Source organism: Vidua macroura, chromosome 24 (assembly GCF_024509145.1).
Source record: "Vidua macroura isolate BioBank_ID:100142 chromosome 24, ASM2450914v1, whole genome shotgun sequence".
NCBI classification, from domain to species: domain Eukaryota; kingdom Metazoa; phylum Chordata; class Aves; order Passeriformes; family Viduidae; genus Vidua; species Vidua macroura.
In genome coordinates this window covers 2,266,904-2,292,383 of record NC_071594.1, presented here as the reverse complement: position 1 = coordinate 2,292,383, position 25,480 = coordinate 2,266,904, and the positions used below count along the sequence as shown (strand labels likewise).

The following is a 25,480-nucleotide window of genomic DNA, read 5'->3' as shown; positions in this document are numbered from 1 at the left end:
ATTGCTTTGCTCACTAGGGGATATGCCCCATCTATTCCCATTGAGTTTAACCACACCAGCTTTTAATTCAAAAATTAATTAAAAAAGCTAATTCCCAAAATCTTACCTCTTAGCTTTAAAGGTCAGTGCTCCCTTGCTCACCTGAACACAGCCTGGTCTAGGCTGAGGTGAGCAGCGTGGGTTTCTTCACATGCAACTGCTCATGAGGGCAGGGTTGCAGCTATCAGACTCCAAGAACAGCCTTGAAACATCCTTGTTTTCTCCAAATAGCAGCTTGTGTATTGAATCACTCGGGACAGACTCAGCTGCTGTCACACCCTGAGATGGGGAGAGCTCTGCACAGGCAGCTCACGGTGACTGTAACGTGCAGGGGGCTTCAGAACCCCCCTGGACCCTCTGGCTACCAGCACAGCCTCCTCCAGAGGCTCTATTGGAACCCAGGCAGAGGAGATGAGCCTTTAGCTGGAGATGGCAGAGGGAGACAAGTACAATCAGCCTGGTTCCTTCCACCTCCCGACCTCAGTTTGTCACCCACTGAGCCAACCTCTGCCACTCAGTCCTGGTGTGGTTCTCTGGTTTGTACAGTGTAGAGAAAGCCAGTCCGGTGGGATGGACCCCTTCTCTCATGGGCTGCTGTCTCCTCAAAAGCAGATGTCTGTCCACACACTGGAAGATCTCCCTGTGGGGGCTGGCATGGCCATGGTGACAGAGATGCTCTTGGGCCCAAGGACATGCTGTCCTATTCCAGTGTCACGGGGCTTCCTGTTCACTCTCCAAAACTTGTGAGACAGCAAGAATGCCTATGCTGTTGGGAAATGTCCTAACTTGCTTCATAACTTGGAGAAGCTCAGGCAGACCACCCTGAAGGAGCCAGCTCTCTCTGGCTACTCCTCTCCATCCCTCTGCAGGCAGAGCGCGGGCTGTGATCAGATGTCAATGCTGAAATGCTGTTTGCAGAGGCTTCTCACCCTCCCACTTAGCAGAGAGGGGCCACAGAGCCTGGCACTGAGGTTCATTCTATGCAAACCACTTCGTGACTGATCAGAAACCTCTGTCTTTCCTTCCTGCCAGAGACCTGAGCATGAACAACATCAGCCAGCTGCAGCCCAGCGCGCTCCGACACCTGCGCTTCCTGGAGGAGCTGTGAGTACGGGGTGGTGACGGGCAGGGATGCTGGGGGTGCTGGGGGATACTGCACAGGGTCCTCTAGCACCAGCCACACCTTCCAGTGCTGTTCCTGCAGCTGCAGGCTGAGGTGGAAAGACACTGCGTGCTGGGACAGGGTTTATTTGCTGCTCCAGCTTAGGGGTTTCACTGAGGTCGTCACTTGCAGGCTGAGGTGGTGCGTGTGCCAAAAGCCAAAATAAAAGAGGACCTAATCTCTCATTCAAAAATCAACCCTGCACCCTGGAGCAGAGCCAGCAAACAGAGAGCTTCACTCACCCTTCATCAGACAGGGTCCCCCTCACAGCCTCCTGCAGCCCAGAGATACATTAACCCCTGGCGCTTCGCCGGCCAGGTGGAACCCACCCTGCACAACTGAAGTCCCAAAAGTTCTCCCCAGAGGCTGAGGTGTCCCACCACGCACCAGTGTGCACTGAGGTCTGAGCAGACACACTCAGACACAGCAGCAATCTCAGTCCTGGGGATCAGCATGTGGCTGTGTGTCAGTGAAGGAGTGGCCCTACTTCTGAAAGTGTGAAAATTAACCAGCAGCACAAGAAACCACTGGAATCCTTTGTGAGCCCCAAAAATGGGAGCCCAGGGGGCAGAATGTTGAGGTTGACCATTTCTGCATGAGTAAATTGCACCTGTATGGTCTTACTCCTCTTGACCATGAGAAATACCTCCAGGTGTTATTCTCATGCCGTTGGTACTTTCAACACAACAGCTTCTGTTGGAAAACACAATTTCTTCAAAACGCTGTTATTGCATTCATGAAATGCTAATATTAATGCTTCATTTGATGTGTGTTGTAAACTTACTGTGTATATAACAGTTACTGCAACTTAATCTGCCTAAATGAAACACTTTCACTTCTCTGAATCAGATCTTGCTGCCACCACAAGGCACAACACCGGCATTTCATAAATGGTATTTTCCAAAATGTCAGAATGGCAGACATCACCCTAACACCTGTGAGGGTGGGCAGGCCCTGGTACAGGGTGCCCAGAGAACCTGTGGCTGCCCCTGGATCCCTGGAAGTGTCCAGGGCCAGGTTGGACAGGGCTTGGAGCAGCTTGGGTTAGTGCAAGGTGTCCCTGATCATGGCAGGGGTGGAATGAGATGATCTTTAAGGTCCCTCCAAATCCAGATCATTGCAAGATTCTGTGATTTTATATTACAGGTTTTTACTTCAAATGGTCTTGTAGTTTATAATATAAACAGTTTGCAGTTTATAATATAAAGAGATGGAGTAAAGATGTTCAGTGTCCTGTTCATTAAGGAGCTATATCTTACTAATATTACTTGGCAAATGAATCCAAACTGGTTTGAATTTGAAATCTGTCTGTATTTCAAATTCATTGGAGTTGTAAGGACCCCAGCCACCCAAGCCCCGCCCCCCCCCCCAAGCAGGCATTTACAGGCTGACAAGGAGGCATTTTTGATCCCGTTTTGGCTTTGGAGCCAGAGCTGCCCACAGAAGGGAGGCTCTTCAGCACTTTGCACCCATCTTGCAGCCCTTCTCCTTTCATTTTATCAACATCCATGTCGAAGTGTGGGCACCCAGCACCTTCACTGTGGGTGCTGAAGCTCTTCACACACACAGACCACACTCTGCTGGGTACAATTAGCAGTTGTCTTGCTGCAAGCAACCGTGTCCTGATTACGTCATGTACAAACAGAGCAGCCTCAACCAGCAACGAATAAATATTCATAGGTTCCAAAAGAGCCAGCTTCCCACAGCCAAAAATAATTATGAATGAAACAGGCAAAGGGGAAAAATTTAAAGAGGAAAGTCTGAAAAAATAATTGGAAGTTGTTAGATAACATTTTACTGGAGGTTCAGTGTGTCACAAGCCCCCCTTTGGAAAGGACTAACATCACAGTTAGGAGAAAAAATGCAAACTGCAGCATCATATACCTGTGCATAGCAAAGTGCCTGCTTGAATTTGATAGCAGTAAGATAGTATTCCTATTTATGGAAATCAAGTAATTTATATGAAATCAAGCAAGGAAGGATTTTGTATATTATGGCAAATTAAAAGTGATTCAACAACAACAGCTAGACAGGGACAGTTTGTACAGCATTCATAGGGCTGTCATTGACCAATAGTGCAACTTGCCTGGCATTTCCCTTGCTCTTTTCATTTATATCTTCACCAAATTTTCATCCCACATTACATCAGGACCATGACATTCAGGCTGGGATCACCCTCTGTGCCAGGACACGCATAAGAATCAAGCAAACAAATCCTGCTTGTTTAGACATCCTCAAGGGAAGTTTGTTCAGGTTTCACAGCTCAGATCTCTGCTGATTTCATCTGCCTGGGACACATTCCCAGTGGCTGCCAGGGTGACACGCACACGAGACCAAGCCCTTTGTCTTCCTCCCCATGGCAGAGCTGCCTGTGCTGGGACATGCCAAGTGAGTGAAGAGCAGAAACCCCTGCTGAGCAGTGAGGGACAGCCCAGCTATCCCAAACCCAGCTATCCCAAACCCAGCTATCCCAAACCCAGCTATTCCAAACCCAGCTATCCCAAACCCAGCTATCCCAAACCCAGCTATCCCAAACCCAGCTATTCCAAACCCAGCTATTCCAAACCCAGCTATCCCAAACCCAGCTATCCCAAACCCAGCTATTCCAAACCCAGCTATCCCAAACCCAGCTATCCCAGTGGCAGTGTCTCCTGGGCAGGAGGGAGACCTGCCTGCCTGCCCTCCTGCCTGTACCCCTCCAGCAGGGAAGTACTGACAATGAAGAGGGCTCTGCTGCAGCTCATCCTGGCTGCAAGTGCCTGTCTTCAGTTAGATGGAAAGCCTTCAGCAGGTTTCTCATCCCCAGGGATTTTAGGTGGCATTATGGCCCCAGTCTGCCTTCTACACAGAGTCACAAAGTCACAGAATAGTCTGAGTTGGAAGGGACCCACAAAGATCCTCAAGTCCAGCTCCCAGCCCTATACAGCACCATCCCCAAGAGTCACAGCTTGGTCCCAAGCATGCTGTCCAAATGCTTTTTTAACTCTGTCAGGCCAATTCCCTCCCCTGACACAGTATCAGGCCAATCCCCTGCGTCCTGTCACTGGTCACAGAGAGATCAGTGCCTGCCACTCGTCCTCCTCTCTGGGGGCTGAACAGAACAAGTGCCCCCAGCTGCTCCTCACACACTTCTCCTCAAGGCCCTTCAGCACCTTCACTGCCCTCCTTTGGATGCTCTCTAATCATTCAATATCTACAGTCTTAAGTTCCCTATTACCTGCTGGATAAACCAGGTGAGTAATAGGCTGGAGCAATTGAAGACAAAATTTACAAAATTCAGTTCAAGGTGAACCAAAACTGATGTTCTGGGGCTTTGGTCAACCCGAGAAATTTCTTTTAACCTGAGAGAGAAAAAATTGTTTCATCTTCATGTTACTTCTTAGCATTTAGTCTTTTACTTTGGGTAAAGCCCTAAAAGAAACTGGAATTTCAAATTATATTTCCTTTATTGCCAAAGATACCTTTGGTGCTTGAACCTTACGAAAAAAAAATCAAAAGTTCCTCAGGAAAAAAATTGCCAATTTCAACCCAGATTTTCAAAGCTCCTTTTCAAGATTCTATGAAATTATCTAATGTTCAGAAACATCCCAGGAACTCTTGACACCCCTTGTTCTTGATCCCTTATCTTCTTCAACAGTTAGAGAAAGCCCAGGTTCTCTAGCTCCTCCTCATGGTTCTCCCCTCCTGCTCTCACCCATGATTCTCTGATTCTTTCTACTCTCTCCTTAGATTTAGCCCCAGTAGCCCAGGGTCTCGTGGAGGAGAGCTGGTGTTTCACACCTTTCACCACTTCTCCTCCTTCTGTTCCTCTATTTTAGCATCACCCCAGGCTCCTCATGAAAGTGAAGTTTCACAGAAGTCAGAGATCAGCTGGACTCATGGCTGAGCTTGTGCATGGAGCTGGGATTCAGCTGAGGAAAAGGAATAATGGGAACGGGGAAGACAGTTGCAAAAATGGGTGGATGAAGCACATGTGTCCCATGCACCACGAGGACAAACGTGCCAGGTTTCACTGCTGTGGAGCCCTGCAAATCCACATTGCTGGGCCCACTTGAGCCCTGAGCACATTAGTCCTCTGCACACACCCGCACTGGGTGGAGGCCTGTGAGGAAAAAACCAGAGCAGGGTGGCACGTGAGGGTCCTGAGGACAGCAGAGCCATCACCCAAGCCACCCGTGACACCCAGCCAGGCTGTGTCCCACAGGGCATTTCTAGACTGGCTCCTCTCTGCTCTGGACACCAAACATGTCCCCATGGGATCAGAGGGGATGCTGTGGTTAGAGCACAGCTGAGGGTACAGGGACCACTCCAGCTCACTCCCTGTGTGGTCTGGGTAAAGTTCTTTTCACTGCCAGTGCTTCATGGTCCAGCAATGAGAGCAGGCCCTCAGGTGGGCCCTGTGGGCCATGTGTTTTTACTGAGAGCTGCTCAGGAGGCTGTTGTGACTGCAATTAGTTCTCATGCTCAGGGGATACCCAGAGACCAGATTCTCCAGACTCAGCTGCCTTTGAAGAGGCAATGGGAGAGGGGCTCTCTGTGGCCATGCACCAGGCTGTGCTCCCCTCTGGCCCCCAGCCTCCACCTCCAGAGACAGGAGAGGCTGCACGAGCAGGCATGGTCCCAGCCCAGGCACTCACCAGACTTTCCCTCCAAAGAAAACCTGCACAGATAGAGGTGTTCAGAGCTGGGCCTCACACAGGCAGGGAGCAGCCCAGAGTTTAGTATGTCTCCTCTTTGTTTCTTTCCTTTTTTTCCCCTTCTTCTTTTCTTTCTCTCTTTTTGGCAGCAGGAAGATTGTTTAAAGTTGCTAATAAATTCCAGTTAATGAAGCCTGAAAAGCCAGAGCTGGGAGCCAAGAGAAACAAGAGCAATCAGTACAGAAGGAATAGAAAGAGATCTTGAAAGCCGGCCTGGGAATAATAACATGTTGAAATGTGTTCGCCGGCAAGGGCTTTGTTACCGCGCTTTGAATCCAAGCACGAGCGCTCGGTGCCAAGAAGAGAAACTGCAGCCAAAGGCAGGTGTTCATTGCCATTCACCTCTTGCTTCGGGGCACAGCGGCAAGATCAGACCCCTTCCCAGCCACTGGCTCTTTCACCTGCCTCTGCTCGGGCCCCGAGGGCAGAGGGACTCACCGTCACGGGGAGTGCAGCGCGGCAGGCTCAGCACCGCACGCTCAGGACCCGCTGTCGCCTTCTCTGCCAGCCTGGGGGACCAAGAAATAGCACAAAAGCAAAATGAAATAAAATGCAGGCATGCGTGCTGGGAATGTGAATGCAGCAACCCTCTTCTCCTGCCTTGCACCTGTGAGGGAACCCCCTTCTCACTGCCCTTCCCATGTGGGTCCAATGGAGCCATCCCAGCTTATTGGGCACCAGCGCTGTTCTTGGCTGCCCTTGCCTGTGGTTAGAGCACCCCCACTCCCTCATCAGCTTCCAGGCATCTGGAACACCCACTCTGGGGGGTTGTGCAGCACAGGCTCTCACTCCAAGGCAATGTCTCTCTTGGAGGAGGCAGCACTGTAGTGATGCTGGCAGTGGGGCACGGCTCCTTTGGGAGTGACAGCTCCTCCGTGGCAGGAGGGCTGGCATTTCTGAGCAATGCTCACACATCCTGGCACTGTGAGAAGCTGTTTCTGGAGCAGTGCAGTAACATGTCTGAAGTAGGGAATTCCTGAGACAGCAGCTTTGGTGGGTTTCCATGACACATCAGGCTGGACAGGTCTCTTATGGAGACATAAATGTTTGCAGGGCCGTGACCTTGTTTGGCCATGCTGAGATTTGGAGGCAGAATCACTGCTCCCTTGGTAGTTGCCTGGCACAGCCCTCCATTTCCAGGTGGCTGTAGCTAAAGAGCTGCAGCTCTGAATTCTTGGCCTCTGTGGCTCCCCCAGGATTCTGCACAGGTCCTGTGCAGAGAAGGCACCAGGATACAACTTGTTGGCAAAAAGGAGACCAGCTCTGGTTGATCCAGGACCTTCTGTCCCCCTGGCTGGCACCAGTCCTTGGCAGAGGATGGTTTGCTCATCAATTCAGTGGGTGAGCAAAAGCACAGAAAGAGTTAAAGGATAATTCCCCTGACGAAGCCTTCCAAAGCTCATCCCTGTGCGTGGTGTGAGGGCTGTCCTTAGCACTGGCTAAGGTGCAGGTGAGGACAGGAGAGAAGGGCTTCTAAGGGGTTGTCTATCATGAACATTGACAAATGAGGCCAAGATATTGCAGCTGCCTGAATCAAATTCAAAATGTGTTGAAAATTTAGAGATTTCCATTCTATTTCTACTCCATTTAGACCAAGGAGAGTGTTCAGCAACTGAAAAATCCTTGCTAGTTGGGATAGCTGGCTCCAGTTTTCCTGAAAACTGCTTTCCATATGACTAACTATGTTCTGAGGTACCCCAAGTGAGGCACCAAAAGTAGAAGAGAGTCAAAAGTGAAAACTGCTCTGAAGGTTTGGAGGGAACAAACAGAAAACCTTTGCAGTTTATAATATAAAGAGATAGAGTGAAGGTGTTCAGTGTCCTGTTCATTAAGGAGCTGTATCTTACTAATATTACTTGGCAGATGAATCCAAACTGGCTTGCATATGAGCATTCATGTGGGTTGAAAACTGGCTCGAGGACCATAAACAAAAGAACAAATGCGATCAATCTATCGAGTTGGAACAGGCATTCGAGGGGGGTACAGCGAGCAGGGCTGGAAACAGGCACAGTCTTCTCCTCAGGGATGGAGTGAGACAGCAAAGACCACATTAGAGGCATCTTCAGGAGATACCAAACTAGGACCAGCTGCAGATTCCTGTGTGAGAAGGAAGAGTCCAGGCCTGGCCCTTTTCTCAAATGCACCATGTTTTCACTTGTCAATTTAATTGGCTTCATTCCTGCTTTGCACCAGCACAAGAACAAACTCAGGCATGACACGGGGCCTGTGGTCCCCTGTGTGGCCAGGGGAAGGCCCAGGCTTGGCGTGATGACACCGTTTAGGCAAGAGCATGGAGTGTCTGGGCTCACTGCCTCGCGAGGGTGAGTGCTTGAGAAACCAACCCGAGCAGGAGATCAAAGGGGCGGCCGACGTGCTCAATAAAAGTTTGGCAAGGGGAGAATTTCACTGGGATATGGACACACATGTTTGTCCTGTCCTGCCAATGGGCAACGTTCCTGCCTCCTAATGTGAGTGATAAGAGCATCACCGAGCTGCCTGAGCACCTGACATGAGCGATCTTGCCCAGCACAGCCTTCGGGCATGCCATGGAAGTTGTAGCATGACCAAGAAGCCCAGGATACAGGAGGGTTGAGCCTGTGGTAACTGAATAGCAGCAACCATACAGTAGTAAACCATGAGTTTGTTCCAACTTGGAGTGTATTGGGAATGCAGATCAAAGCCTGGAGGAATGTTCCCAGAAATCATGGGAGTGGTGGAAGGGGCGGGGGGGGGGGGGGGGGGGTGGCAGAATCTAAAATCCACCACGAGCTTTCTGAAGCAAGCCAGCCATATCCAGCTGTCACCCTCCCCTTCTACCTGCCCCTTCTCTCCTTCTTCTATCAACCACTTTAAATCCAGAGCTTTCTCTTTCTCACAACCCTATGTCACAGAGTAAACTTCAGGAGAGCAGGACATAGCACCGAATCAAGTCTGTCCTAAAAAGAGCCCTGAGCAGAGCTCAGCCCTGAGCAGAGCTGAGGACCAGAATTTCAGCCCTGCAAGAATAGCTCCTGTTCCCTGTGCTTAGGGCAAAGACAGTGCCTTTTTGTCCTTCTCGGTGGGGTTATTTGCCCAAGCCTCCTCCACAGAAGGAGTAAATTAGAGCTGTCTCAGGGGATGTCACACTGGCAGCATCACTTCAAATGTTATTGTTCCATTTTAAATGGAGAGGAAAGAACCATTTAGCTGCATTTCCTGTGGAATCTCTATTTTGCAGATATATTCAATGCATGCCTGTCTGCCAAGCAGGGGAATTTCTGGAGGGTTTGAATGAGAGGGACAGAGGGAACCAAGCACTTGGAAGACTGCCAAGTGACCATGGACAGAGGAAGGGTCACACACAGGAAGACTTTTATGACTTGGGTCTCTTACATGAACTGGGACAGGAGTTGATGGCATGAAAGCAAAGGATGGTCAGGAAGATGCTCCAAGAACTGGAGCCCCTCTGCTCTGGAGCCAGGCTGGGAGAGCTGGGGGTGTTCACCTGGAGAAGAAAAGGCTCCAGGGAGACCTCAGAACCCCTTCCAGGACCTAAAGGGGCTCCAAGTGCCAAGACTTTGGACAAGGGCCTGGAGGGACAGAACAAGGGGGAATGGCTTCCCACTGCCAGAGGGCAGGGTGAGATGGGATATTGGGAAGGAATTGTTCCCTGTGAGGGTGGGGAGGCCCTGGCACAGGGTGCCCAGAGAAGCTGTGGCTGCCCTTAGATGCCTGGAAGTGTCTGAGTCCAGGCTAGATGGGGCTTAGAGCAACCTGGTCTGGTGAAAGGTGTCCCTGTCCATGGCAGGGAGTGGAATGAGATGAGCTTTAAGGTCCCTTCCAACTCAAACTGTTCTGAGTCTCTATGACATGTTTCCAGTGGTCACCCTTGACAGGACACCCCAAAAGGCTCACCCATTCCTGATCTGCTCTCGGACAGGTGGCACAGCCATGCTCCTCTGCCTGGAACACCTGGCTACCACCCCCAGCATCGTGCAGCACCTGTCCTGGGAGGTCTAGCAGACCTCCAAACCCCACACCTCCAGACCCTGTGTGCACGCCCCAGCCATGCAGCCCTCTAGGAAAGTGAAAACTCAGCCTGTGTGCACAAACACAGACATGTCCCACCTCGCAGTCCCTGCACAGAAGTGGACAGAGCCCATCTTGGACCTCAATGGCACTGTCAGCTGCCTTGGGAGGAGAGTTCAGAGAAGAGGTTGTGGTTGGGGCTTCCCTTTGTGCCTGCTCTTGGCTTGGCATGGACCCCTCACCCTGGGGGGAGGAGCTGGGCTGCCTCAGTGGCAGGGAGGAGGTAAAGGTGTGGAGAGAAGAGCCAGAGCCCAGAGGTGAGCCAGTGACAAGGCACAGTTTGGTGCAACATGGCCAAGGACAGAAACATTTGCAGCAACAGCGAGGCATGGGGCCTTATCTGGGGGATGTTTGGGCCTCCAAATTCACCTGAGACAGGACCCAGTGAAACCAGGGCATCTACCACAGAGTTATCTCCCACTTATGTTCTGTGTTACCCACAGTGCTGAGATGCCACAGGCTGGCTCTGCATGTGTCCCACCAGCATCTGGGGCTCCCCACCACCCTGCTGAGGCCAGCAGCCCCAGCTCGGGCTCCATTTAAGCTTCACATTCCTCTCCTGCTAATCCTGGAGATCCCAGATCCATTTAGGGACCTGGCAAACACTCAAACACACCCAGGAAAGTGAACAGAGAGGCACGGAGCTGCCAGAAAAGGCACATTTAGCCCGGAGTAGGTGTGAGCTGCCGGCAGCCCGGAGCTGTGGGGAGGTGAGGACAGGCAGAGCCAGGTAGGAGGATGCAGGGAGCAGGCTGAGGATGCCGTGCAGGAACACCTCCCCTCCAGGCAAGCACTCCAGCCTCCCGGACAACACTCCCTCCCATGTGGAAATCAGCAATCAAAAGGAGCAATTACCCCAAATCACAGCCCCTAAGTGACAAATAGCCCAGCCTGCCAGGCAGATCATGTGCTGCAGGAGGCAGGTTGCAACCTGCTCAGGCACACTGAAGAGACGACCCTGTGCTGTTTATGCTGTCAGAGGCCTAATTATGGGAACCATTTTCTCCAGATTCCCGAGGGGAGAGGCACCCACACACGCTGGCTCTGCCGCAGGTGAGCGTGGCTGCCCAAAACACCTTGGTCCCCTCGGTGACCTCTGCAGAGCCCTGGTTCCCCTGCACTCTGCTTCCAGCCAGGATTGCACTGCTCAGCCTCCACACCTGTCTCCTTCCCCAGCAAAATGCCTAAAAAGAAACAAGCTTTGTCAAAGTTTAAATAATACCTTCTCCAGCATCTGTGCCCAACCTCATGGGCCTGGTTTGGATTTTCTGTGAGAGTGAAGATGAGCCTGGTCACAAATTACATTCACTGTCTCTGTTTTGGAGATGCAATATTCCTCTCCAAGTCAAGCAGACAAGTTTCTTGCCCAATTTTGGTAGCAATTTAGGGTCTTAATCAGGATGTTGAACCTGTCTTTATGATTTCCTGCTGATGGGTGCTGGGACTTCATCCATGTTTGTCCTCATGGTGAAACAGGAGGAGAAAGAGAAAAGTCACCTCTTCTCTAGGTCAAGCCTAGATTCAGGAGTCCTGGACTTCAGTCCTGGCTCAACCCCATGCCCCCATCACAGTCCTAATGATAACAGTGATGCAGCTTCTAATGTGAGTGAAAAGTGCAAATGCTTTTTAATTCCCCAGCCTGCTCTGGGCTTTGTTAAATTTTGAGTTCTAAGATCAGGTGATGCTGTACAATGGCAAATCCCACAGGTTTCCTTCAATAAATTCTTTCAGTAAGTTCTGAATGTTCTCCCCTGCTCTTTGCTCTATGTCCCAGATATGTCCCATTTTCCATTGTGATACTGCCCTTTGCTTCATCTTCCTCTCCCATCCCTTGGTCCTCATTCATCAGCCAGGCTTTAGGGACAGTCCTCCCATGAGCAGAAGCAGCTCTCCCCTGCTCCACTCTCTCTGCCAAGGCCTGGCACAAAGCAGGCTCTGCAGGCTGGTCCCTACCTGTGCTGTGATTTCTGTGCTGGGGACCTCTGTGTCTATCCGGGAAATGGCTCGAAGCCATCTCTGGGTGCTGAAAATGCTGGGTTCAGGTCTGGCAGGAGCTGTGATGTTCTTTGCCTGTTCCTCGGGCTGGGCGAGGGGATGATTGCAGAGGCTGCCCGAGCTCAGGATGGTGGCTCAGCTTGCAGGTGCTGCAGCCTCCTCTGCAGGGGACAGTGGCAGGATGGACGAGTTGTTAAGCCCCTGCAGACAGGGGACTGTCATCACAGGGATGTTGACACATGACTGACTGGCTCTTCTTTTCACTGCAGACGCCTCTCTGGAAACCAGATCTCCAGGATCCCAGGGGAAGCTTTCTCTGGCCTCTACAGCCTGAAGATTCTGTAAGTAACTTGCTCCTCTCTGCAGAGCAATCCCTGTCCCTGCCTCTCCGCAGCCCCTGGCACTGGCCATGAGCAGGAACTTGCAGCCGTCCCAAGGGGATGGAAACTTCAAGGTGTGGGGTGAGATGTTAAACCCAGCCTGGCAAACATGCCCTGTGGTGACTGGGGAGCTGTGTCCCACCCCACAGACTGAGCAGGTCCCCCCAGGGCACGGTGTGACAATGTGCCCTGGGAGACTCTGCAGAGGTTCACATTTTGCATAAAACTCACCAAACCCCCCTCAAGTGGTGTCCCCCAGATGTGGAGTCCAGACCCCAAACTGGCCCCCTCTGCTCCGCTGCTGTGTCGGGGCTGGGTTGGAAGGTCCAGGTACTGCATTCTGGCAGGTGCTGGGGAAAGGGCCTGTGCTCTGTCCAGCTCAGTTATCCTCGCCACAAACCCCCTCATGGCCCAGGAGGCCTCTGCAAGGCTCTGGAGTGACCTGGGAAAGGTGGGATCCTTGGACAGGATGAACTCAGGGATCCCAGCCTGCCCTATGGCCGATGGAGGCAGCTGGACCCAGCAATAAAGGTCATTGCAGGCAGGCCACCCACCCCTGCTGGCCAGGGGGGAAGGTCTGAGAGACAAAGCTCCTCTGGAAACCTTGGAAGCCACACTCAGCTGAGCTGTCTCTGCTGTGGCACCTTCACTCACACCTCACACGGGCCACAGTGCCCGTGGAATCACTCTGCTTCTGGTGTCCATGTGACAGTCCTCAGGGTCTGTGCAGGGTGTTGAGGTGGGAGTCCCTTTCTCCCTAAGGAACCATCTTAAAAATCTTCTGCAATAAACATTTCATCCCCAAGGGGATGTTTTGAACTCAGCCACAATGTGAAATTGTTGTAGCTGGTCCAGTTTATGCAGAGAGAGCAGGTACAAACCTGCTCCCAGGATTAGAGAGTATAAGGCTGTTTACTACGTCTTCTGAAGATGTAAAGTATGAATCCTGCCCTAAATCTCAGGGCTTAGAGATTTATCCATCCCCTGCATTAGGCAACAAATCAAAGGAACTGAGGAAAAACCGCAGCTCTCCCACCCAATTTCAACAAGAGGAGCCTTCTACTCTGGGGACGGGAACTTTTCAAGGTGCTTTTGATCAATTCTATTTGTGTCAGGCCCGGGTAAGGACGAATGCAGCATTGCTGGAGCAATGCCTCCCTTCCGGGCCCGCAGCTCAGTGGGGAGGGAGGCTGAGCTCTGCCCTCCCACCCAGGACAGGGCTCTCTGCCACGGCCACGCTCACCAGTGACCAGAGGCGTGAAGGATCAGGGCATTTCCATCTGGGAATGGTTGCATTGGGAAGCTTGCTCCAGGCTGTCTTGTGAGAGCCCAGGTTGGTGTCCTCATGCTGCAGGGTGGCATCTGGGCTCTCGTGTCCCTGTGGCTGCAGCCCTGCCTGGAGCTAAACCATGTGCCTGCTTAGGGGCTTGGTTCAATGGTGGAGCTGGCAGTGCTGGGTTAATGATGGGACTCAATGATCTCAAGGGCTTGTCCAATCTAAATGATCCTGTTGTTCTCTGGCGCTTACCTGACCCCAAACCTTTCCCATGGGGGTGTGCAGAGCACTAGCCCAGCCACGGGGGGAGGAGGGTGGATGCTCACAGTGACTGGTCCACCCATGAAGCTCTTATTTAACAAAGTTCCTGCTTCCTAAAAGCAGACCCCATGTCACTGGGAGCATTTCACTTTCCAAAGACTCTGATGGTTCTCCTGGCCTGTCTGCAGTGGAATGTTGTGCTGCCATGTGCTTTCACTACAGGAGATGCTCTGATCACTTTCTGCAGTGTTTCAGTGGGCTTCCCTGGAGTGAGGTCTTTGGGGGAATGCAGTGGCAGATCCCTGCACCCTCCAGGAACAGCAGTCATTGACCCCCTCCTGTTCCTCTGTCACTGTAAGGGCATCAGTGAGGGACACGATGGAGATGGACTGGTCCCTGGGAATTGCTGGAACAGGTCTAGAAATGTTGCCAGGACACATCTTAGGAGCACTGAGCTTAATCACATTGGAAGGGCTTTGGCAAGGGTGGGGACTCTCACTCATTTCTCTACTAAGAGAAGACTGAGGAAAACCACAAGGTACTGAAGAAGGCAGGTGAAGGCCACTCTGTATTTCCTTCAGGTTGTGAGTAAGGTCCCTCAGATCACTGCAGCAGTGACCTGGCTGGGGCTGGTGGCTCTGCAACAGCTCAGCAGGATCTGCTCCATCTCTCCAGGAACCAGAGGGAACAAGTGTATTCCTTCTGTCTGGTTGTGGTAAGCTTTGGAGAGCAGAGTCTGGAGAGAGACCATGGGGATGGGTCACCCTGCTCCTTGTGCCCTGAGAGGGACCAAAAACCGTCACCCTCTTCCCCAGCCACAGCTCAGTTCCCTCTTCCCTTTGCAGCACTTGTCTGTACCCCATCCAAGCCTGCTGAGGGCCAGAATCCACTGCTGAGCTGGCTCCAAGATCAAACTGTACCCTAGAACTCTGAGACTGCAAATATAAATTTCAATCTAAAAGACTGGGAGGAGTTTGGGGCTGCTGGGGACGTGCAGTGATTTATAGGATGCTGTTGTTATGGACACTGTGGGTGTTACAGAGGTAAGGGTACATTGGTGTAAACTGCTGCCTTCTGCAGTCCACAGACATGTGCCAGGGAACTGGGAGCACCAGATTGGCCCCAGTTATGTCCATGTCCTGTGGGCTGCAGTTATGTCCATGTCCTGTCCATCTCCTGTGCACTGGGAGAGGACAGCCTGTCATGGGATGTGAGGTGGTCACTGCACTGCTCCCCAACCAGACCAAATCTGTGCTCCCTTAGGGCCAGTGTAACCATTCCTGCAGTCATGTGCTTTTCTTTGCACTTCAATCTCCACCAAAACCATACAAATAGTGAAATTTAATCTCCACCAAAAGCACACAGATATTCCCCTCTCCAAAGGGTATCTGGAGATGAGAATCTGAAGACCCCATGAGACAGGAAACATCAGAGAAATGCTGGGATGTCAGGTAGTAAAAGACAGGAGCACGGAGGAAAGTCCTGTCTCCTCACTTTAGGCAAAGGCAAAACATTGAGATTATAATTAACAATTCTGGCTCTGTTGAAAATCAAGGCAGAAGAGGACTTAGAGAGGGCAAATCTCCCTTCAGGCTTTACACTGAACTTCCCTGGGGGTGTTGGCCAGCAAAGGGCTGCTGGGCTGGGACCCACCTGCACTGAGACACCAGCTGTGATGCTGCTGCTCCTCTTGATGCTGGACAAGCTTTGGCCAGGCCACTCTGTCCCACCTGGGACCTGCCCTGCAGGACACGAGGCAGCAGCAGAGCAGCCAGGTGACAACAGGCAGAAGGGTGAGGAAATGCCAAATCCTCGCCTGTGGGGAACCTAGAATAGAAATTGCAGGGCTGCCAGAAGAGTGGGATTGATGTGGCTCCCCCACCCATGTCCTCCTCCTGCAGCTCCTGTGCACAGCTGGTCCCTGGGCAGCACAGGGGGCCCCGGGGGTCCCAGTGCTCACAAGGGTCACTCCAAGCCTCTGGCACTCTGACAATCACAGCTGCCTGCCCCCTCAGCTCCTCTGTTGTACCCCACTCACAGCACCCTGCCCCTCTCATCTCTTCCCCTGCCCGGGGATCTTCTCCCCTCCTGCTGGCCGTGCTCACGGGGCAGGGGCAGGGAGCACCCAGCACCAGGAGCTGCCTCGCTGCTGCACCCAGAGCCCGTTCCCATGGGCTGCGAGGCTGCTGGCACCCCTCTGAGATGGGTGTCACCCACACAGCACGTGTGGCTGGTGGCAATGAGCCCTGGATCTCCACAATCGTGGGCTGTGCTGCTCCTTCCGTGCTGTGCAAGGGCCCTGGAAGCCCCAGTGATGGATGCCGTGGGTGTTCTCTGCAGCCCACTGGGATGGAAAACCTCATCCAGGTGGGCAACTGTGCCACAGGGACCAGCACAACCTCTGGGGCTCCTGCTCCTGCACGGGGATTTGTTTCTGCAGCCAAGGTGTGCTGGGGAGATAAAACCCTGGGTCCTGCAGCCCAGTGAGAAGGACTGGGGGTCTGGTGATGAACAGTGAGTCAACCAAGGCCACTTAACCTGGAGGAGAGGGGAATGAGGATGGACACAAACCTTCAAGGCCAGGCTGCTGCCATAAGTAAGGAAATACATAATCTCCACACATGGAGACAAGGAACAGCAGGTTCTGGAGTAGGTGGTGACAGGGATATTGAGGACGTTGTGTTTATAGATGTGGGTGCTGTGGCACAGGCTGGCTGAGGTTTGACAAGGGACAGGCGTGGCTGTGGTTGGGAATGGCTGCTCCAACCATGACCAGCTGAAACCTGGGGTATTCAGGAGCTGCCTCACAGCAGGGTCAAAGATCTTACCTCTGGTGACAGGGGCGTCCCCTGAGGAGGCAGGCTGATATCTGGGGATGGAAACAATTTTCCTAGTTTAATTTTAGTGTGCTAGAGCCCTAGGGCTAATTCCAATCATGCACACAAGTAAACTCTCGCATGCTTCTTGGGCTGTCAAGGGGCCTGGTGCTTTCCCAGTCTTTCCAGAGAATCAGTTTATGTTTAAAAAAGGATGGGAAACACCCTGGGAATTCCTCCACCAACCCGCCTGTGCAGATGGTCTCTCCCTGCCCTCGGAGTGAATCCCAGAGGTACTGGAACCTGGACCAGATTCTTGGCTCTGCCTCCTCTGGCTGCTTCACTGCACAAAAACCACCTGGAAAGTGGCCATGAAGATAGGCCTGTGCAGAAACCATGCAGGGGTACACCCAGGGAAGCAGGTGTGTGGAGACTTGGAAGGGAGCAGGGGAAGAGCCAAGCTGCCCCACTACAACAAAACATCGTGCCACAGATCTGCTGGGGTATGCTGAGATCTTCGTGCAAGGAGCCTGGAGCCAGCCAAGCGCAAGGGGAGATGTGGCCCCCTCAGCCCCCCTCAGACGAGGGCAGACTGACAGGGTGGATGCTCAGCAGCAGTAGCTGGTGCTCAGGGGTTTTCTCCACTGGCAGGTCCATCCCTGTGCAGAGACTTTGGGAGTGCACCTCTCCTGGCGGCTGCTCTGCAGCACGGTGCACCCACATCCTCTCCACAGAGCTGATGCTCCTCAGTGCAAGCTTCATTGCCAGGATCATTGGAAGCCACTCCACAGGCTGTTTTGACCCCTCTGCAAGCTCCTTCCCTTGCAAAATTAACCCCTTCGTCCATGCTCTCCCAGCCTTGGAGCTTCCCAGGGTGGCAGAATATGCTGCTTAATGAGAGTATCTAGAAAACTGGAAACCTTTCCATCCTTCCAGACCTCCTCATGAGCTGCCTGGATGCTTCTCACCTCCAAGTGTCCTGACTGGAGCTCCATCAGCCAGGAAGGTCCCATCCCAGCTGGCCATGAGGTTGACTTGTGCTGCCACAGCTTCCCATGCATCCCACCCTTGCATGGGTATCCCTCACCAAACACTGCCCTGCACAGCCAGGAGTGCCCTCCCTCTGACTCCTGGCTGAACATGCTGCAGCAACGGCAGGGCTTTCCAGCCAAGAAGGAATCCCACACCAAACTCCACAGGGAAAGACTCCAAGTACAACCACAACCTCACCCCAAAACGTGGAGGGCAAAATGCCTGGGTGCATCCTCTTGGCTGCAGACCCTACACCCGCAGCAGGCCCACCCTGCCACTCCATTCCTCAGCAAGCCCCAACCAGCCTGTGTGAGTGTGCAGACCCCGTGCTGCCCACAGCCTGGGGTGTGAGAACTGCACTGCCCAGCACAGCTCAGCACTGCCCAGCACTGCCCAGCACAGCCCAGCATTGCCCTGCACTGCCCAGCACTGCCCAGCACTGCCCAGCACAGCCCAGCATTGCCCTGCACTGCCCAGCACTGCCCAGCACAGCCCAGGGTGTGAGCACTGCACTGCCCAGCACTGCCCAGCACAGCCCAGCATTGCCCTGCACTGCCCAGCTCTGCCCAGCACAGCCCAGCATTGCCCTGCACTGCCCAGCTCTGCCCTGCACTGCCCAACGTGCCTGCACAGCCTGGGGTGTGAGCACTGCCCAGCACAGCCCGGGATGTGAGCACTGCACAGCCCAGCACAGCCCAGCACTGCCCAGCTCTGCCCAGCTCTGCCCAGCTCTGCCCTGCAATGCCCTGCACTGCCCTGCACTGCCCTGCACAGCCTGGGGTGTGGACTCAGCCCTGCCTGAACCCCCTCCCAGCACACACTGCCCAGCCCTGCCCATGGTTCATCTCCATCAACAGGCAGGCTGGACAGAGCCTGACAGGAGTGGCCTTGCTCAGCGCATGCCACACGCCCTGGATGGGCCCTGACCAATGGCCACCTCACCGTCCCCTCCTCTTTTCCTCCTGAGCAGTGACCACAGAACCTCCTGTGGCCCAGGACAGGTGCTGACTCGCCTGGCGTGTGAACACGCATCAAGAAACGTCACCAAAAAAGCCACGTTGCCCCAGGATGGCAGGTTTGGAGGTGGCTTGGGACACTTCAGAAACCCCTAGACAGACCCTACCTCCTGGCCAGCCCTGAGCTTGTGCAGTACAGAAATGGCTTTGAGACAAAGGGAATGGTGTGCCACATCCAAGAGACGCTCCCATTGGGAGGGAAAAGGAACGTGCAGAGGTTGGAATGTCTTTAATCCCCATGCATGGGCTCCAGGCACAGCTGCCTCCAGCAATAACAGCCCTTTGACTGTGCTGGCTGAGTCACTTCAGCCTCCCAGGATGGGGACATTTTATCATGCACAGGCCTGTACCTCTGAGGGCTGTGTGTCTGCTGAGACTCTCTTGTGCAAGGATCCTGGTGTGATGGGACCCGATCCCAACATTTTTCTGGTCGTTCAGGCGTGGTCCCTGCCAACAAACAATCCTCCTACTTCTGAAAATGAAACCCAACCTCTGAGGAGATGTGATTTATTCTGGTTCCAGCCAGCCTGCTGTGGGTAGCAGGTGGAGTGTCTGTGTCTGCCATTGTCTGCAAGCCCAGGTACCACCTGAAGAGTGCCAAGCAAGGTGACAGTGCTCCATCCACACCTGGGCTTGAGTCATTGCTGGTCTGAGCAGTCTTTCCTTGTCATGTTCATCAGTGTCCTCAGCTTGTCCAGAAGTTTGCTCATCAACCAGCAAGGTCATAGAATGACAAAATGGTTTGGATTTGAAACAAGTTTAAAGACCATCCCATTCCACCCCCTGCCATGGGCAGGGACACCTGCCACTAGCCCAGGGTGCTCCAAACCCCAAACCTGGCCTTGGACACTTCCAGGGATGGGGCAGCCACAGCTTCTCTGGGCACCCTGTGCCAGGGCCTCACCACCCTGAATTAATTCTAAGAAAATTAGACTCAGCAACTGAGAAATCACATCAACTAGACCAGGATCACTCCATGGCACAAGAATTTGAGCTCTGACTAAGACTGTCTCCAAGCTGCTGTGAAGCAGCACCTTGCTGTAGGAAAGCCAATGAAATCCAGGGATTTTGTTGGAAGGCAGGAGCTGACAGAGAGGCAGGAATAGAGAGATGCTGACAGACAAAGGCTGAGGCCAGTGTGATCTGGGATCTCAGGGTTGCTGTGATTTTGTGGACTGAGGTCCAGCCTCACAGACTGGCTGTGCCTCAGTCAGTCACCCTGCAGCAGGCCCGGGGTGCAGCAGATCCCTGCTCACAGCCTGGAAAGCAGCTTCCTGCCCTGGGGGCAGCAGGAACGTAGGGAGGGGACAGTGTCTGCCCCAGGCTTAGGAGCATGAGTCAGGTTTGCAGAGTTGTTCCCTCTTTTCAATGTTGATGACATAAATCGTGCAGTGACCTCTTGAAGCAGAATATATTGGCCATCCTTGGAGATGGCCTGGAGCCCAGGCCTCCTGCTGCAGGTGCTCTCCTCAGTGAGCTGCAGCATTGTCTTCCCCCTTCTTCTGCAAGAACAGCACCCCAAAGGGCAAAATGCCATGACTTAGACAGAGAGGGACCCGGTAGCCCTGTCCAGCTTTTCAGATGCCCTGCTGTCCTCTGAACCCTTTTGCCATCCTCCTGTTATAGCACTGCCTGGGCACCCTGGTATGGAGCAGCCCCAGGAACCAGGTGCCACAGAGAGGAGGTGTGATCCTGCAGGTGTGTAGGATCATCCACCAGGTTTTGGTACAATTATTTGAGCTCTTCCCAAAATCGTATTTTATGTTGTTTATGAAAAAAAAAGATAATATGCAAGGGTGGTTTAATGTGATGTGTAAGGATTGAGTGCAGTGAGCAGGGCCTGATGGGAGCTGTCCTTAATACCAGACTGCGAGAGAAGCCATCCTGGGACATCCAGGGGTAAACACAGCATGTCCTGCTAAAACCTGAGATCCCTGTAAGAAAAGCTGGAGCTTTCCTGAGCTTGAGGCTGAATGAAGAATTTCTTGTTTAATACCAGGGTGGCCCTGTCCCTAGAATATTATCAAACTCTGTTTGGTATTGGTTTTTGGTTTCTCTGTGTCATGCTCTGATGATGAGTTATTGGATTCATTATGTGCAATGTGAAGAAGCACTGGTTCTTGTCCCAGTCCCAGCATCTGAAAACTTCTCTAGCTGCCCTGCTGCTGTGAAAAACAGCATTGTCCACCACTCCAGTGGTTTTCGAGGCCTCTGAAGCATCTTCCTTAAATATTGTTTGTCTGCACCAAAATGCCTTCATTTTGGAAACAGCCCATGCTGATGGTGGCCTGGAAAGTCTCTCAGTCTGTTTTACTGTTTGGAGAAGGGACTTGTAATAAATGGCAGGCAGCAGAATTCAGCAGAAGTGTGACAATGGGCTTTGCTTTAGTGCTTTAGTGCTGACTTCGGATACTTCCAATGATCAACACTAAACACCAGGCTCAGATTTCAGAGAGCCACTGAGATTCAAAATTTGTCCCACCAAAACCCTGAAAGCACTTTCCGAAGCCCCACTCTGTATGTCTCTGTGTTCAGCTCTGCATCTCCTTGATTTTTACCAGACATAAATTATTATTCCACTTCACTGGGCTGCAGGACCCAGGGTTTTATCTCCCCAGCACACCTCGGCTGCAGAAGCAAATCCCAATGCAGGAGCAGGAGAGCCATTCCCAACCACAGCCACGCCTGTCCCTTGTCAAACCTCAGCCAGCCTGTGCCACAGCACCCACATCTATAAACACAACGTCCTCAATATCCCTGTCACCAGCTACTCCAGAACCTGCTGTTCCTTGTCTCCATGTGTGGAGATTATGTATTTCCTTACTTATGGCAGCAGCCTGGCCTTGAAGGTTTGTGTCCATCCTCATTCCCCTCTCCTCCAGGTTAAGTGGCCTTGGTTGACTCACTGTTCATCACCAGACCCCCAGTCCTTCTCACTGGGCTGCAGGACCCAGGGTTTTATCTCCCCAGCACACCTTGGCTGCAGAAACAAATCCCCGTGCAGGAGCAGGAGCCCCAGAGGTTGTGCTGGTCCCTGTGGCACAGTTGCCCACCTGGATGAGGTTTTCCATCCCAGTGGGCTGCAGAGAACACCCACGGCATCCATCACTGGGGCTTCCAGGGCCCTTGCACAGCACGGAAGGAGCAGCACAGCCCACGATTGTGGAGATCCAGGGCTCATTGCCACCAGCCACACGTGCTGTGTGGGTGACACCCATCTCAGAGGGGTGCCAGCAGCCTCGCAGCCCATGGGAACGGGCTCTGGGTGCAGCAGCGAGGCAGCTCCTGGTGCTGGGTGCTCCCTGCCCCTGCCCCGTGAGCACGGCCAGCAGGAGGGGAGAAGATCCCCGGGCAGGGGAAGAGATGAGAGGGGCAGGGTGCTGTGAGTGGGGTACAACAGAGGAGCTGAGGGGGCAGGCAGCTGTGATTGTCAGAGTGCCAGAGGCTTGGAGTGGCCCTTGTGAGCACTGGGACCCCCGGGGCCCCCTGTGCTGCCCAGGGACCAGCTGTGCACAGGAGCTGCAGGAGGAGGACATGGGTGGGGGAGCCACATCAATCCCACTCTTCTGGCAGCCCTGCAATTTCTATTCTAGGTTCCCCACAGGCGAGGATTTGGCATTTCCTCACCCTTCTGCCTGTTGTCACCTGGCTGCTCTGCTGCTGCCTCGTGTCCTGCAGGGCAGGTCCCAGGTGGGACAGAGTGGCCTGGCCAAAGCTTGTCCAGCATCAAGAGGAGCAGCAGCATCACAGCTGGTGTCATGCAGCTCCTCACACCCCCTGCAGTCACCCCCAGGGTCTCTGTTCTCTCCCAAGAGCACTTCTGCCCTGCCCTGGCTCTCCTGTGATCCCCACTAGCCCAGGCAGAGCTGTAAGCCAATGCTCAGCTGTACCTGTGCAGCCTTTTAGCCCTGTTCATCTGTGGAGCCATTCCCTCCGTTTCCCTGTGGAATTCTGCATTTCCCAACTGCTCTTCCACACCAACTTCTCTCCACACCCCTCCTCATATGTGCAAGTTGTTGGCAGAAATGCCAGGTGAGATGTTGTTGATCCTTAATCATGTTCTTCATTTGGAAGGGAACCATTTATTAAGTGTGGCCTCTCTGCTGCCCTTTTGTACCAAACACATCTTCTCCCCTGCACTGAATGTCAAAATGTAACATTTTACTAAAGGAAAGTTAAAGTCATGGTAGCTGGTGTCTATTCTTTCTTCTCCACTCTTACGGTCTTTTACCCTGTATAGAAAAAATTTTGGCACGACTCATTTTTACTAGCTACCACTGACAGTTCCTCGTTTCCTTGCCCTTCTTCTGTGTTCATACAAATAATTTACTGGTAAGTTCCCATTTTCTTCCAGAAGTCGAAGAGTTTTATGCCCTATAGCTTTCCATTTTTAAAGGTTGTCTCTTTCCAACTTCCCTTCCATGTCAGACCTCTGAATCCTTGGCAGTAAGGCTGCAGTCACTGCAATGGGGATCTTCTTGCCTAGGTCTGTGCTCTTTGGGCTGCTCCTCACCACTGAGGCCGTGCCCTGCTCCTTTGACACTGGCAGTGAATTATGGTAGGACCCTAAGCACCATTTCCTTTTTCATGCCATCTCCAATCACTCTAAGGTTTTTGTAAAGAGTAACTTCAGATATGTAAAACCTTCCTTTTTTAGGCACTTCCCCTGTCCCAGCTACCTTGCTGGGATGTGTTTTTTTTCCAGGGGAGCATGTGCCAGTGATGTCCCAGTTCTGGAAGGAACAAGTAGGTTCAGGACAGAGGCATGTCAAGAGCCAAAAACAGCCTTTGCAAAGATGCTGAGATGATGACAGCAATAAACTCAGATGTGTGGTGCTCCAGTAGGTCAGTGAGAAAGGATTGTGTCTGACCAGGTCTGAAACAGAGCTTGGAGTGTGGTTCTCGCTCTGCCTCCATCCCTAGAGCTCTTCAGACACCCACCCCTGGGTGCACTGTCACCTTTGTCTCCTCCTTTCCCATCACCTGTGTAGGGGTCTCCATGGCCACGGCCCTTCTCCATGCCCTACACTCACTTCCATCTCTGAGGGCTCCTCCTGGGTCCTGCCTGTTCAGCCCAACAGCACCAGGCACCTGCTCTCTCTGGAGTCTCTGATTTGGTTTTTCCCACAGCAGTTCCAGTTCCTGCTGCCAGCTGTGCCGAGGCTGCGGGGTCCCTGAACAAAGAGCTGTGAGCAGCTCCTCACCCTCTGTTCCTGCAGCTGCCCACAGTGGGGTAGGAAAGCTGCCCAGGGCTGGTTTCCATCCCTCTGGAGGGAACCACTGACACCACTGACTCCAGGATAAATGTGGGACAGCCTGGCCCAGAGCCCTGGTGTCAGTCTGGGGTAACATGCACATCTGCAGGGCAGAGGCCCCTTTGTGCTAACATCCTCCCACTGCAGCACCAGAATCACCCCTTGGCCCTTCTGCTGCACCTCCTGGGCCAGACTGGGCTGCAGCTCACCTGCCAGTCACCTTAAGCTTGCTTAAGAGCCCTGGCTGGCCAATGTGGTGCTTTCCAGCAAGAGCCCAGAACAACTTCAGAAACAAGCAGCAACATCCTCCATTTCATGTCAGGCTGTCGTTGTTGGGTTTTTAACAAAGTTTTCTTTTTTCTAATTATAGGATGTTGCAGAACAATCAGCTGAGCCGCATCCCTGCAGAGGCACTGAGAGATCTTCCAAATCTTCAATCTCTGTAAGTCATTAAAAATCAATGCTGCTAGCTGCACAGTCCCTTGGGGACCCCAGGCTTCCCAGCATTTGAGTCATTAGTTCCTTTGTCAAGGATGTTCTGTTCCTTCTTCCTTTTCTTTTCCAATTTATTCAAAGATTACTGTCACTTACAGTGGAAGGGAGGGGAGGGCAGTTTTCAAGGAAGAAACACTGTCTTGGTAGAGGATGTTGAAATTACAGCTCCCCATGTGTGCATTGTGATGAAAAGGCCACCAGAGGCAATGCATATTTCAAGGAACATTGGAAAATATCCACCCAAAGAGTCTCTGTCCTCTGCACTGTGGACCACAGTGGGAAAAGGACCTGCCAGCGAGCACAGAGGACACTCTGGGCTGCCAAAGTGCAAGTTGGGCTGTTTTACCCATATGGAGAATAATTGTCACAGGGTAGAACTGCTTTAAAGACTTTAACGATTCAGCTGAGGCTGTGATTGTGCTTTCCCTGTAAAGGAGCTATACCCACAGCAGGTCTGTGCTCCTGTGTTCCCTAAAAATCACACCACTTTGGAATTCTGCTGTTTTGCTGAGCATGGGCACAGTTGAGACCAGACCCTGGGAGAGCCAGTGAATTTAGAGACGGTGTGTTTGGTGCAGGGAGCACAGCTGAAGCTTGTAAGAGCGTTCTGAGTTGGGCTGAACCGCTGAAAATCTGACCTTATCCCTTAATCCTTAACTTCAGTCCTAGTCTTACACAGCCCTTTTATCATAGAAATGTTAGCTGGGAGCAGTTTCTGGGAGTCTCCTGCTTGCAGCAGGGCAATCCCAAATACTCAGGGGGGAAGTTGCAGCTTTGTCTATCCAAGCACAGAGATTCCCCTCTCGCTGGTAGCCTGGGGCTGTTCTTCCTGAGGAAGAAACTTTTTCTCAAATCCAGCCTAAAACTCCTGGAAGGCAATTTGTGGCCATTACTCCTTGTTTGATCACCTGGAACCACCCTGAAGGGCTTGGCTCCATCATCTTTGGTTGCAGGTCCCTGGCAAGTCTCCTCTCAGCCTCTTCTCTGC

General features: G+C 52.6%; 1 protein-coding gene across 1 annotated transcript in view; it reads left to right on the top strand.

Annotated features, from left to right (window-relative positions):
- The first annotated feature begins 1,077 nt into the window (after positions 1-1,077).
- The window catches only part of LGR6 (leucine rich repeat containing G protein-coupled receptor 6), a 99,181-nt gene continuing 74,778 nt past the window's right edge, over positions 1,078-25,480 (top strand). Inside the window, exons 1-3 of the mRNA XM_053998420.1 lie at positions 1,078-1,143; positions 12,231-12,302; positions 24,368-24,439. Of these exons, the coding sequence (XP_053854395.1) occupies positions 1,082-1,143; positions 12,231-12,302; positions 24,368-24,439 (206 nt within the window). The 5' untranslated portion in view covers positions 1,078-1,081. The remainder of the gene's footprint in view (positions 1,144-12,230; positions 12,303-24,367; positions 24,440-25,480) is intronic.